The 15,749-nt window shown below is 37.3% G+C and overlaps 1 protein-coding gene across 1 annotated transcript in view; it reads left to right on the top strand.

Annotated features, from left to right (window-relative positions):
* myoz1a (myozenin 1a) overlaps positions 1-15,749 on the top strand; it is a 53,332-nt gene that overhangs the window by 13,891 nt on the left and 23,692 nt on the right. Inside the window, exons 3-4 of the mRNA XM_028795166.2 lie at positions 14,464-14,654; positions 15,449-15,710. Coding sequence (XP_028650999.1) covers positions 14,464-14,654; positions 15,449-15,710 — 453 coding nt within the window. The remainder of the gene's footprint in view (positions 1-14,463; positions 14,655-15,448; positions 15,711-15,749) is intronic.

Here is a 15,749-nt window from a genome sequence, read left to right on the forward strand (position 1 = left end):
TACTACAACTTTTAATGCTTGATTTAATAATGGTCTAGATTGTATTAAAGTGCATGTAGTTTGTATATCCACTCATTACTTCTCTCTTTCCATTTTTTGAAAAAAGCAAATATTTTATAGATTATTTATGACTTGTCTGACTATTATGGACACTTAGGTTTGCAGTCATTGAGATAAATAAAGATAAATTAACAACTCGGCACTGCACTGCACTGCTCTCTGCAATTGGATCTTCTATAGGACGCCTGTTGTAGAGTGATAAAATACCACATCTCAGCAGAATCTAACAGCTACACAGAGAGCAGCTTGGCATGGGTGACTTGTTCGTTTCTCATATTTAGCAGCATTGCCAAATATAAACCTACTTAAGGTAATTTTTGACCTTTTCTGAACAATATAGACCCATATTGAAAAATGACACCATGCAATATACTCAACACTCAACTTTATACTTCCTGATGAAAGTACATTTGTTGGCTTTTTTTTTTTTTACAAAACTAGGGGGCTTCGCCCCTTGCCCGCTTCGCTCACCAACCTCCGTGTCTGGTGTTCCGGATACACACTTTTAAGATTTTTTTTTCTTTGAATTGTTGTTATTTCATTAGTTTCACTTTTATTTCAGAACTTCTGTAAAAACAATATTTGTAATCTTGCGAGTCCCAATATGCTGAATCTTTTTAATGAGGTCAGGATAGGTTTCTCTGTTTGGAATTTCAGCACAGACAAAAACGATCTACATCATCAGCAGTTAATAATTTTTTTTTTACAAAGTAAAAAAGTAAGTAGAGTTCTGCATTGGACTCCTGTCTGTAAAGTCGTGCTGTTTTCCTCTCACAGTTTCAAAAGTACATGGGGTTACCAAGGTGATACCCCAGCTTTTGTCTAGGTTTTTGTACAAGGGCTAGACAGAACGTTTTTGACTCCTGGGGTAAATTTAGCTTTTTAAATAAGCAGACAGATAAATATATATACATGGACAAAGTAACCAATAAATGCATGTGCAGTTAACTCCGTTTTTGAAATTCTCAAGATTCTTTATTTGTCACATGCATAGTTATACAGGTCAACACGCAGTGAAATGCATCCTGATCCGCTTATCAAAAACTGCAAAGTTAGAAGAATATCAATTAAATTAACAAAAAGTCATAGATTGAAAGATAACAGTATAATAGAACATAATAAATAAGTAAAATTATGTGAATAAAGTAGAATTAAGTGTTAAGGTGCAATAGTGTAGTAATTATTGTGCAAAACCAAAGTTAGACTGGTGCATAGTTAAATGAGGCAGTTTGTTTGTTTGCGCTACTGCAATCTTTACTTTCTTTTTTTATATTTTCTAATTTTCCTACTTTCATATCCTTTTTTTTTTTTGAGCCTTTCTAATTTCACTGGTTTCATAGTCTTTAACCTGCTCTGCATGTGTTTAGCGTCAACGTTTGTAAACGTCTTTATGAAGTTCTACTTTGTCATTTTACTCATTGACTTTTAATTCTGAGCCGTACAGTACAATACATAGAACAGAATAAATCCTCAATACAATATAAAAATAAAAATTCTAGAAGTACGGAGTAGAATTTCACATTAGATGATATCACATAATATGATTTGGATTTGTTTTAAGTCCTGGAGACCTCATTCATCAAGCTGCTTCCCCCATTTTGCCATTCCACATCTGAAATAGCGCTAATCCGATGAAAGGACCCCTCATTCCCACGTCCCCATTCATCAGGGATGACTTTACCTTAGGCAGGCAATCTACAATTTAAAGAGATTGTTATTTTCTTTTGAATTGTTACATATGCATTATTTTCACTTTTACTTTAAAACCTTTTGTAAAAACAATACTTGTTTCTTTATTTCCTGCCTCACGCGAGGTTACATCTCTTTCTTCCCAGACGTATAATACTGCTCGTGTTGTGAAGGGTGTTGCGGCTGAACGTATGCTAAGGATATGCCTTTGGATCATTTGCTGTCTTTTTGCTGCTTGCTAGCTGCCTCTTCTGGATGTCGCATGTTTTTGTTTTAAGAGCTCCGAGCACATGATGCTTGCCTGCCAAAAGCAATCCAACAACTGCTAGATTAGAGGTCTGTTGACTTGTTTTAAATGATGGCTCACTGCCTGTCTCGCGTGACATTGTAAAAGCAATACCTGTCTTTTATTACTGGCCCCGGGCGTGTTTGAATTCTTTCTTGCAGGATGTATAACGCTGCTCGCGTTCGTTTGGGGTAGCTGCTGTCGCGCTGCCCTTCAATCTTTTTAAAGTCTGTACAGCTACTGTCCTTTACGCTACGGCCCTGGGATAATCTCTTGGCACCAAGTCTCATGTTTACGGTCCCTGCTAGACGCACCGTGGCAAGTCTCCTTGGTCTCGTGGGTCTTTTAAATCTTTCGAGATTATCACGTATCGTAGCCTTGCATTTGCTTTCCATTCCAGGATTTCCTTTTATATATAGAGAGATATACCTTTAACACAGTACTCCAGATGAGCCCTGACCAGTGCATTATAAAGCTTGAGCATAACCTTCTTAGACTTGTACTCTACACAACGTGCTATATCACCTAACATTCTGTTGGCCTTCTTATTGGCTTCCAAACACTACTGGGAAGTTGATAGCGTAGAGTCCACTACAACTCCTAAATCCTTCTCATAAGGTGTACTCTTCATTTTCAGACCTCACATTGTGTATTCAAACCTAACATTTTTACTTCCTATGTGTAATACTTTACATTTACTGACATTAAACTTCATCTGCCACAAATCTGCCCAAGCCTGTATGCTATCCAAGTCCTTCTGTAATGATATAACGGATTGCAGATTATCTGCCAATCCACCTAACTTGGTATCATCTGTAAACTTAACCAGCTTGTTACTTATATTCATATCTAAATCATTTATATATATTAAAATAGCAGCCACCCCAGCACTGACCCCTGTGGAACACAACTCTTAACATCGTCCAATTCTGATAATGTTCCTCGCACCATCACCCTCTGCTTCGTGTGTCTGAACCAAATCTGCACCCATCTAAAAACATCACCCTGAATGCCCACTTCTGTTTATTTGATTTCCAACCTCTCATGTGGCACCTTATCAAATGCTTTCTGAAAGTCCAGATAAATTATATCATATGCTCCACTTTCATCGTATCCTTTTGTTGCTTCCTCATAGAATTCCAGCATGTTAGTAAAACACGACCTCCCTCTTCTGAACCCTTTGTGACTACTCAGTAAAACTCATGTACTTGCAGTGTTGTTCGGTCATTGCCTGAAAAATTCCTTCCATTAATTTGCCTGTGATGCATGTTAAGCTTAGTGGCCTATAGTTGCTTGGATCTGCCTGGTCACCCTCTTTATATAACGGGACAATATTTGTCATATTCCAGTCTTTCTTAATCTCTTCAGTGCGCATTGACTTCTTAAAAATATGTGTCAAGGGTTTATATATGTATTCACTAGCTTCCTTAAGAACTCGAGGGTAAATATTATCTGGTCCTGGTGATTTGTTTGATTTCATCTTATTTAATCTGAGCAGCAATATCCCTCGACAATTTCAAAATCACATAGTACCTCCTTAGTAATTTCTTTTACTGCTAGGGGGTTATCTACTTCATCATATGTGAAGACCTCAGAAAAATGCTTATTCAGAGCATATGCTATTTCACAGTCTGTATTTTTTAATTCCCATTTACTATTCCTGATGCACTTCACCTCCTCCTTGACTGTTCTTTTACTACTAAAATACTGAAAGAATCTCTTTGGGTCATCTTTTGTCTTATCTGTTATATTATCTGTTATATTATCTGTTATATTCCTCTCCAACTGTCTTTTAGCCTCCCTAATATCTTTCTTAATGGTTGCCTTTATGTTCTCATGCGCCCTATGATTCACACTGGAGTTATTAGTCTTATATGGTAAATACAGCAGTTTGTTTTTTTTTGCGGGTTCTTTATTAACCCACTATGGAGATTTTATAAATTTCTGACTAATTCCAAATTTAGGTATGTACCTGTCCTGCATTACATGTAAAACATTTTTAAACTGTTCCACTGCTCCTCAACTATCTCTACACTTAAAAGCTTATCCCAGTCTGTCCTTCTTAGACTTTGCTGCATTTGCTCAAAATTTGCCCTACCAAAGTTAAACTTAACAGTTATAGTCTTTGCATCTGCACTCTCATAAAACACTGAGAACGGTATTATATTATGGTCACTTCACCATAGTTGTTCATCACCTCTAAAACCTCAATTTTATCCTAATTATTACAAAATACTAAATCCAGATAGGCTTGACCTGGTGCTTTAACATACGTTGTTTTAAATGTGCTTTTATAAATAAATTTGACTTGACTTGACTATTGTATTAAAAACAGTCACTGATTACTTCTAAAAACTCCTGCTCTTGTGGCTCCACTATTTGCAACGTTATCCCATTTAATATTAAGTAAAGTCCACCATGACTACTGTATATCTCCCTGTAAACTTGCCTTTTTAATATTACTAAATTACTAAAATTACTTGCATTTAAATTCTGTTTGAAATACAACAACAACAACAACATTTATTTATATAGCACATTTTCATACAAAAAGTAGCTCAAAGTGCTTTACATAATGAAGAAAAGAAAAATAAAAGACAAAATACAAAATTAAAATAAGACAACATTAGTTAACATAGAAAGGAGTAAGGTCCAATGGCCAGGGTGGACAGAAAAAACAAAAAAAAACTCCAGACGGCTGGAGAAAAAAATAAAATCTGTAGGGGTTCCAGGCCACGAGACCGCCCAGTCCCCTCTGGGCATTCTACCTAACATAAATGAAATAATCCTCTTTGTAGTTAGGGTTCTCACGGAGTCACTTGATGCTGATGGTCATACAGACTTCTGGCTTTTAATCCATCCATCATTTTTGGAACATCATGGTGCTTTGGGTAGATGGTGGTGGCGTAAGTCACCACTAAAAGGACACCGGAAAAGGAAACAGAAGAGAGAGCAGGGGTTAATACAGATTTTGAATGAATAGTTATTATAATGAATTGGATATACAGAGTATCAGGATTAAATTACAGTGAAGTTATGAGAAGGCCATGTTAAAATAATGTGTTTTCAGCAGTTTTTTAAAGTGCTCCACTGTATTAGCCTGGCGAATTCCTACTGGCAGGAAATAAACAGCAGCCCCACTTCCTTTTCAGTTATGTCTATCTTTCCTAAAAAATGTGCATCCCTCAGTGTTATACTCATCCCCACCATTGTTATTTAGCCAGGTTTCTGTTATTGCCATAATGTTATAATTATTCCCCTCTACATACAACTCCAACTCACTTGTTTTATTTTTGATAATTCTAGTATTAAGGCGAGCTATTTTTAATGTGATTTACTTTTCCATGTAAATGTTGGCTTTGAGTTTACATTACTCTGCATTTTTATTTTTACACTATTATTTGTACCTTCATGTACAGTTCTAAACCTGGCCTTTCCTAAACTCCTTGTCAACCCCATTCCCTAGTTTAAACAATCCTGAACTAACCTGCTCATATGTCTCCCCAGTACATTGGTGCCCCTCCGGTTCAGATGTAAACTGTGAAGGTGGATCAGGTCCCATCTGTTCCGAAAGGAGTCCCAATGCTCCATAAACCTATACCCTTTTATCCTGTACCAAGATTTGAGCCACACGTTAAGTCTTCTAATCTCTTCAGTCTTACCTGAAATGGCTTGTGACACAGGCAGAACTTCAGAGAAGACTACCTTGTCAGTTCTGATCCTCAGCCTGGCACATAACTCTTTAAATTTGGATTGCAGAACTGAAAAACTACCATTATGTATGTCATTTGTGCTAACATGGGCAATGACAACTGGATTCACCCCCACTCTGGCCAAGTCTCTATCCACCCATCAAGGGAAGTTCCCCACCCGTGCACCCGGAAGGCAACACTCCGTGCAACACTCTCTGTGTCTGGAGCAAACCTGCTCTTCAATCACCCTAATGATTGAGTCCCCAGCTATCACTACCTCTCTCTTTCTGGGAACTGGGTAATGAACATTGGGTTGGATTTCCCCCTAGTTGTCACTGCTAATAATTTTAAAATACTTCTTCCTAAATTTTCTCTAATTTTTGAACAATTACATGTTGCTTCTGTTTTTACGGTTATTTCAGTGATTGCATTTCCATTTTGTGAATTTCTATTTTTATGGGCACTGCCATTTTGTGTTCTTGATTTTATGGGTGCCTCTATTTTGTGTGTGTTTTGTTGCTATGATGCTGCATAGCTGGTAGGCACAGGAAGTGCTTTCCATTGTAAACCGAGTCATCATGGCATTAGTGATATTAAAGATTGTTGGTCACATTGAGAAAGTATACAGATTTTGGCAAAGCAAAGAAAAGACATTGGCTAGAGATTGAGCACTCAAACAATAACACGAGAATCAAAGATGGCTTATGATACGATTCTGGTTACGGCTTGTTCCTTGTTATGATTTCAACTTTAGGTTTGACCCTGAAAGTTTTCGTCAATGACTCTCTGTGATACGACATTTGCTTTAGACATGATTTCTCTTGGTTTTTCTCCTTAAGGAAGATCTTATTGATCTCCTCCACAAAGTCTTTCCTATATTTCTTTCATTTTGTACCGAATATAATAGTCATGAGATGACATCCCAGGAGCACCAAAAATGCTTGTGACTGTTAAAGCAGAGCCTAAATGTTGGAATCTCAGCTTTGCCTTAATTAGCAAAATATTATTGTTATAAAAATCACTTGGATTGACATACAATTGTTTGTTGTTGTTTTAAGAGGGTTTAAGTCTAATTGTAGTTTATATTTCTTAAAATGTATATTACCCAATGGAGAGTTAGTATTGTAAAAGACTGATGGTTGTTTAACTCTGAACAAGAACAAGGGACTTAGACCAAGATATGACAGTGCAAGGAGAGTCAAAATGCAGGCACTGATCATAACAAATGTCAAAATAGACTGAAATAAAGTTGTGGAACAAACAAATTGGAAATATTGTCCTCAACTAGGGGCTCTTTGAGTCAGGAACCAGGCAGAAGAAATCTTGTTCATTTGATTTTAATTTCTCTTCATAAAATGGGAGCACTCTGTTACAGTAGTCTACCTGAGTAGATGCTATTCAGTTCTTGTACTTGTGGAGTAAAAGTTGTGTTAACATGAATGTATGCATGGAAATGTGTACCATCTGATACATAATACATTTATTTTTATACAAATGACATTTCAATAAAAATGTCTTGACAAAACAGTGGTAGGCACAGCTCCACAGCTCCAGGGAAAGAGGTGCAACTCCAAAATGTTTGGTCCTGTTGAATCGTTTGCTCAGTCATTGCCTGGGTGGAGTATGAATGCTTTCTTCAAGCTCATATGGGTTTTTGCCAGAGTGCTCATCACCTAAAGATGCACAGGTTAGGTTCATTTGAGATTGTAAATTAAGCCATTGAACCAGACAGTATTGGATTAAATTGATGTATGATTTCTTTCATTCAACTATTTTTGAATTAGCATACAGTTTTCATGGAGCTTTGGAAACAGAAGTCAACATTTCAAGGCAATAAAGCAACAATGAACCAAATTTAAGGGAAATGAGACAAAGAGAACTGAATTTTGAAAGTGAATGTTTGATTGTATTAAAACAGGAGTGACCCTCTGTAGCTGCACTAAGGCTAAAGGAACTTAAAGTATGCAAATGGTGAGTTTATTGAAGAAAACACACAGGGGATGGATAAAAAACGGCACAGAGAAAGTATAAAGTACACAGTGCTGTTATTGCGGGTTGTCCTCCATAGGTCTTCAATCTTTGTGTACCTAGTGGGGTGACACGCTCCCTGGATTACGTCCAAAGCTTGACCAAGCATTACCTTTCTCACCTCTTTCCCACATCTCATACCACCTTGGCTTCTTCTTCCTGCCAGTGAGTCTTTGTTTTTTACATTCCAAACTCGCTTTTTTTTAAAGTTCTTTTCTTTTGGGCTGTATCTCATTTTTAGCTTTGCTCATGTTATTACATATCATTTTAGTTGATGTCACTATGTTGCCATTTTCTTTGTTATTGCAAATACTGTTTACACTGTTTACTATTGTGTTTTACAGAAACGACTCCCATTGCTACTCACTTGGCTAGATCTGTTTTAATTTTTTATTTACATGAGTTTGAAACATATAGATTTTTCTTCAGTGGGCGGCATGGTGGCGCAGTGGGTAGCGCTGCTGCCTCACAGTTGGGAGATCTGGGGACCTGGGTTTGCTTCCCGGGTCCGCCCTGCGTGGAGTTTGCATGTTCTCCCCGTGTCTGCGTGGGTTTCCTCCGGGCGCTCCGGTTTCCTCCCACAGTCCAAAGACATGCAGGTTAGGTGGATTGGCGATTCTAAATTGGCCCTAGTGTGTGCTTGGTGTGTGGGTGTGTTTGTGTGTGTCCTGTGGTGGGTTGGCACCCTGCCCAGGATTGGTTCCCTGCCTTGTGCCCTGTGTTGGCTGGGATTGGCTCCAGCAGACCCCCGTGACCCTGTGTTCGGATTCAGTGGGTTGGAAAATGGATGGATGGATGGATTTTTCTTCAGCCTCCACATTTTTATTAGAAAAATATTTCAAGATGTTAAATTAGTTTTATGTGTTTTTCAATACCATATTTGTTTGGTATTGGGTGCTACCTCTGAATGACCAGAGTGCATAGCATATGACATCACCAGTGCAACTGTATGAAGGTCAACCCTGGGAACTTCTAGGTTATCCAAGATTGTAGCTAAAAACTCTTCGCATTGGTGTGTGATTTCTTCATTTTAAAGTTCAGTTAAAAGAATTCAGGGCTTTGATTTAAAGACTACAAATTAGCACACCATTTCTAGTTTTAACAAGAGATTAAGACTGATCTTAGGTTTAGAAATGTGGCTTGTAATTTGACTATATCTTATTTTCTGGTCACTTCATATTAAAATTCAGTATAGTCATCATTCTTAAAATCAGTTTCTATGAATGATTTTTGGTTGATGAATCCATTCCTGATTAATTTTTTTTGGATTTTGTTTCAAGTATTAAAATTGAATCGTATCTTTTACCAACACTATCTTGGTTTTTGAGGGCACCGCCATATTTTAGTGTGGCTGCCATCGAGTTACTAAGGAGCTTGAATGGAAATGTGTAATTCATGATGTCACTCTCACAATGGCCTAAAAGGTCAAACTCAGGCATTTCTCGGTTATCCAAGATTGGATAAAGTCTGTAAATTTAGCAAGTGTGTTTTGTTTTTGGTTTCCTGGTAAAAAGAATCTTTGACTTGAACTTTAACTAGGATTTAGGGTTTTGTTTTTGATTTAATGAAAAAGCAAATTGAGCAGTATAGAACAATGCTTTGTTACTGATTTATACAGTATTTCTTCTTCTACTCCGTATTTAAATCCAACTGCTTAGCAGAACAGTTCTTATTTATTCCTGTTCTTAAATACTCCATAGTGCACTTTAGCTATTTCAAAAATAATTTTAGGGAGCTGGGACTTTGCATATTTATTGACTTCAAGTTCTGTTTGGCAATTTTTGTTTTGCTGTTATTGGTATTTTCCTGTCATTTTAGCTGTGATCCCTTCTAGTTTTTGATGTCGATTTTTTTCCTCTCATCTCCTGAACCCTTTCCCACACAAAGGCTTTGTGGCCCAAGTTATTTTCATCTTGGCTAAAGAGTGCCCCTGACAGAAAGGTAGCTTTTGACCTCTAGCTGGGATAATGGGTGGGTCAATCAAGTCTCAAGGCCACTACGCCACAATAGCCTCTAGAGATACTGGAACCACTGCATCCCAGATCCGTATCATAACCTTAAAATTGTCAGGTCTGTTAGGCAGCGACTGTCCCACTTGAAAGAACAACAGAAGCCCACTTCTTCCACTTTGTGAAATTGTGAAACCATCTAACAAGACTTACAGCGAGGTTCATGCAAGTCTTTTCTGTTAAAAGAGTACCACTTTTCCAGTCGTGGACTGTGAGATACCCAGGCAATCCTGTCACCCATTAGGTCTCCTAACATCCTGACAAAACATAATTCATTTAACCTCGGGTTGCTTAATGCCCTATCTGTTGATATACCTACATTTATAAAGTGCTCTGTTAGGATGGAAATAAGATGGATTTGTTTGAAAAGGTATCAGAAGATGAAGTACAGTTTTAATCAGGTTAAAGAGATCACCCTAACCAAACATCCTATGCAAAACATGAAGCAAGAACATAATCAGGAGTTGAAAGCAAGAAGTCTTTAACCAGAAATTCTAAATCTCAACATAACACACTGCATGTTTTTTATTTGTCTCCACAATCTCAGAGAGCCAGGAAGTGTACAGCACTGACCTTTAAACTGTTGCACACCTCCAGTTGTCTGTTCATAGAAAACCCATAGCAACAGTATACACTCCTTCTGAAAAAAAATGGTGGCGCCCATGAAAAACAACATGGCAGTGCAATACAACATGGAACTTTTCTAACAACAATAAAATGAAGTTAAGACAAAGGGTGCTGAAGCCTTTGAAAAAAAAACATAAAGTGTTTTATCTCAGAGACACAAAGAAGATTTTAAAGAGAAGACCAGGAGAAGCAGATGTGGTAAAGATGTATTCTACATTTGTACTAAAAGTGCTAACCCGATCTTTTGTCTAATACCTAATCACAATTCGAAAATCAAAGTTTCAAATGACAAAGCGAAGCCAGAAAGTCGCAAGGAAAAATAATATTCAGTCCAATATCAGACGGTTTGGGTCAAGATGTGACCTTGCTAAATACTGTTGCATTGGTGATGTCAACATTTATGCAACTTCAGTAGAACATGTCAAGGATTGCCACAGAAACAGGCACGCTAGAATGTCAAAACAAAATAGTGTTGCATAAGGACAATAATAATTTTCAACTTTTATACTGTAACAGAAAGAAATGAATTAACCACAGAAGATAAAAAAAACATAGAAAGGACAACAAGATCATCCAGAAAGGAGACAGTAAATGAAATAAAACTTAAATTAGAATGCCTACTATAATATAAAGCAGACCAGGACCTTCACTGGCCAGCCCAGGAGAGGCTCACCCCTGACCAGCTTGACCCCCAACCATTACCTGCAGACATCAGTCTTACTAGGCCCAAAATGGGGTGACTGTTCAAAATGCTGTGAATAATATCAAAAATTCGGACGTGAGTGTCAGTAGGCTTTGTGCCCTAGGAACCAAGTTACCTGAACTATTTTTTAATTAACATTTCATTAATTATTTACAGGACTGATGCTGATCTTTCTGAACATAAAATAGGTCATTACGATAGCAATTGACAAGAAGAATTCATAATTAATTGAATAATTACGACACTTGAGGGACTCTGTAGAGTGCCTCTTTGTCTTGCACGATTTGACTCAAAGACTAATCAGTATATCATCATCTCATAGCAGGCTTAACTTTCGAGTTTGGTATTTTTCCATCTATCCGTTTTAGCTCTAGACCACCCTCAAGAAACTGTGACACACAGGCACACACCCATCACTGAGATATCAATGTTTTTGATATCAGGGGACCCTAAAATGTTGAGATCCGGCGAAAACCGGAGATTTAAATTTTTGACGAATGTAAAACTTTTTCTCCCCATAAATGATAGGTTATGGTGGGGGAGGATGCAAAGCAAAAATATAAAAATTACAAACAAGAAGGAGAAGTTTGTGAAAATTCCAGATTCTATCCAAAAACAATAAGTATAACAAAAAGGAGTTGCCTAAAAGGGAATCCTAGGTAACAAAATCCAAACACACAATCCAGAAGAATAATTCAAAGACCACAATAGCAAGAAATAAAAAACAACGAAATCCTATTATGCTAGTGTACTAAGTTGGAAAGTTTTAGATAGGAAACCCGTAGCAAAGGTGCAGTCAAAGCCAGAAAAAGGGACAAAACTGAAACAGTTACCAAAACCAAAATGAGGATCAAAAATACAGGCATGAGTCAAAACCAAAAATATTTTTAGAAACACGATTTGCTTTTTAGCAAAAGACTGATCATCAAAAAGGGTTTTGGAATCCACACACTCAGATGAGAACGTGTTTCAAATGGCAACATTTTAATCTGTTGCATTGTTACCAGAGGTTCACAATTTTTGAGGGCATATGCCAAATGACATGGGAGCCGCCTTAATAACAGGATGACAAAAATGGTGGAAATTATAAACAAAATGGCAGAGACAAACAAAAGGGACAAAATAATTCACAGGAATTAAATTCGACTTTAATTAAAAAAAAAAAAAAAAAATCAGATATTCAGATTCTAGGGCTCCTAACAAACAAACAATGTCTGCAAAATCCTGAAAATTAATGAAGACAAATGTGAGAAAATTTAAATAACAAACCCATTCATAACAAAACCAAAACAAAAAAACACAATATTTAGAAACTCCAACAATGTCAATACACCACTGCCCAAGCTTCCTCTTCTCTGGTCTTAAATAGCTGGAGGAAGGGTTCAGGAGTGATGATGTCAGGATGACCCCGCTTTTTGGGGTACCACCCACAGAACACATGGAATAGATTCACATTTAAACTGATAGTACACAATTACAGAAAAATAAACAAAAACAATGGCAACTGCAAACATACATGGAAAGTAATCATTCCAATTTAACAAAAACAACACAAAAAAAGATAAATTACACATAAAGCTCAGTTAATATATTTAAAAAAATAATCTAAAGAAACGAATTGCACACAAAAAATGATCATTTAGAAGACAGGGAACAAGGCAGAAAAAAATACACATATCAAAACTCTGAATTCACTGCACTCTGACAATATCCTTTATGCTACAGATGCATATTCATTTATTTTGTCACTGCCACTTTGTATTTCCCTTCTCACTTAAAGCTTTATTAAGCCCTGTCCCTGTTTTGTGCTGTGCTTTTCTCCTGTGCACTGGAGAGCTCATCACTGCATACACTGTAGAACGGACAACTTTGCATAATCTACTCATATTGTAAACAGTAAATGCTTCTCATTGTTACTCCTAAGAATGCACCAAATAAAGAAACTGTTGGAGTTCCTGTTTGCTATGTAAAGAGAAGCTTCATCAAATGAAGCTCTTTGAACCTTTGCGTGTGTAAGTATGGTACAGTGAAGATCCCGGAGCTTTTTCTGTATATGCGCAGGGTGTTTTATTGCTTCTGTTTATGAAGTGGTGTTTAAATGTCAGCTACATTGGATAAAATTGTCTCACTCACTAGCCTCTTATAAAAGTACCACTTTGACTTCCTTATGAAATATTCTTATTGTTTTGTAAAGCATGGTGGTCAATGGACTTGATGAAAGGAAGCAATATAAAGCAAGGTCAAACTGAGAAGATATTTTATTCCTTTGTCAATTTTGGCTTTCCCACAGGGTGTCAAGCACCACTTAAACGTCCTTAAGATATTCATATTGTTTTGTAAAATATGGTGCTCAGCAGTCTTAGTGAAAGGAAGAAACGCAAAGCAAGAAGATTATTTTTTCCTATGTCAATTTTGGTTTTCCCACAGATTTTCAACTGCTATGGTTTCAAGGTGAAAAGGAACTGAAAAAAAATCTTGTCAAGTACATTTTCATTTTTTTTTTGCCTGGAACATAATGACATAAGTGGTTTTGCACTTTTGTCTTTTTGCATTTTATTAAATAGCCAGCTGTCATTTCAGCCACCCACTTTATTTACTGATGATGACTTTGAACATAATTCTTCTGTCTGTAGCTGCCTCACTTTCATTTCATACACTGCCTCCCCAACCTGACGCCAGATGGATTGTATTGATTTGCATAGGGAAGTGAAGAAGACAAAAAAAAAATACAAATGATTCTGCAGGCTTCTGCAATGTGAGCAACTGACATATCTCAGTAAGGCATTATTGTGCTGTTAAGTCAATGATGCCTTGGTTGAGCTGATAAAGTTTTTAAGAATTTAAGAATATGGAGGCTAAAATACATTGATTTTTGGAATCCAGGTATCACCTTACAGTGTGACAATTCAAAGCAGGGACAGACCGTGGATGATACACCAAGGCTCACTTACTGTATATTCTATATGCACATTCATTAATTCTGGGCTAGTCTGAAGTTGTCAACTAACATACCATGAGGGAGGAAATCAAAGTACCTGGTGTAAGCCCATGCAGAAACAGGAAAACGTGCAAACTTCAGACAGACATTGAATGGTATTTGAACCCAGCAGCCAAAGCTGTGAAGAAGCAGTGTTATCTACTGGATCACTGTGCTATCTTCCTAAGGGATTTATATTTTTTTAATTTTTGACCATGGTTAGCATAAGTACGTTTTATTATAAATAAGATGAGTTTGTATGATTAACTCCAGTGCATGGGTAAAACAAACTTTAAATAACAAAAACAGAGAGTTGCTAATGGTGATGAAGCAATGAACTGAGAGAGAGAGATTATGTATTTATTTTTTTAATTGAATTATACTATTTGCAGTTTTGGAGCAGACAGATCCTGAATCTTCAAAGCTGAATCTTGGCAAGAAAATCAGCATACCCAAAGACATCATGCTGGAGGAGCTGTCGCTGCTTAGCAATAAGGGCTCCAAGATGTTCAAGATGCGTCAGAAGAGAGTGGAGAAGTTTATTTATGAAAACAACCCTGATGTCTTCATTTCCGATTCTGTGGTATGAACAGTAATACATCACCCTCCCCGCGGGTGGTATTCTGCAAAACAGACAGCACATGGCAGCACTCTAAGTGTTTAAAAAGTGTTACAGCATAAATTTAGTCTCCCTATAAACACAGCAAGTCATCATAAACAGTGAGTTCTTTTGACAAAAAGATATTGTATTGGCATTTGTTAAACTATGGAAATGAAGAGGATATTTTGTGGCAGGATTGTCGTATTGAGGGGCTTTGATGAATCATGGACTGTTGTGATAGAGACAGTCCATGATCCTAGTGAATATAATGATGTAATCCCGGTATAAGCAGACATACATTTTTTACTAAGAGTCTCTGTAAATAGAAAAAAAAAAGTTACACATCTTGCACTGTGGATTTATGGAAAAGTATACTCATCATGAGGCTGCTCAGTGGTCTTTCATGGCCCTTAAGGTACATAGTCTTTGTATTCTGATGTGTATGAGGATGTCATAAAGTACAGTGAGACCCATAGTCCTAAAAATAATATGCTGGTTACGTTTGGGTCAGTTAACTGTGGCATGGGCACAATGAAAACAACCGAAGGGAAAACAACTCTTGACTAATTATAGTGTAAAACCTCTTCAGTCCAAGAGAGGGGAAAGACACTGGTGAAATATTGTAGTTGGGATTCAAGCTAGCACACTCTCAAAGAAGAGTAAATATAGCACAAACTGAAGATGTCTGACTAGTAAGAAGGGTAAAGCATATGCTTAAGGGTTTTTTTAATAAACATTTCCTCTATTTTTGAGATTTCTTGTGTTTCTGCATCTAGGATAATTTCCAAAAGTTCGTCTCTGGTCTTGGTGGTGATGTACAGTCTGGAAGAAGCATGATGGATGTTGGAGGACGCTTGGTCAGTGTACAGATGGTGGGTCACTCCGGTACTGGAAAGCTACAGCATCCTCCTGTCCCTCCTCCAAAACCTGGAGACCGTAGCAAGAGTACAGCAGGAGGAACTGGAGCAGGCAAAGGAGGAGGATCTGGGAGCACTGGTGCAGGAGGAGAAACGACTGTGGAGAGTATTCACATTCAAGGTATGCACAAAGATTAATAGAGGGATTCACCTAGTGAGC

Source organism: Erpetoichthys calabaricus, chromosome 2 (assembly GCF_900747795.2).
Source record: "Erpetoichthys calabaricus chromosome 2, fErpCal1.3, whole genome shotgun sequence".
NCBI classification, from domain to species: Eukaryota; Metazoa; Chordata; class Cladistia; order Polypteriformes; family Polypteridae; genus Erpetoichthys; species Erpetoichthys calabaricus.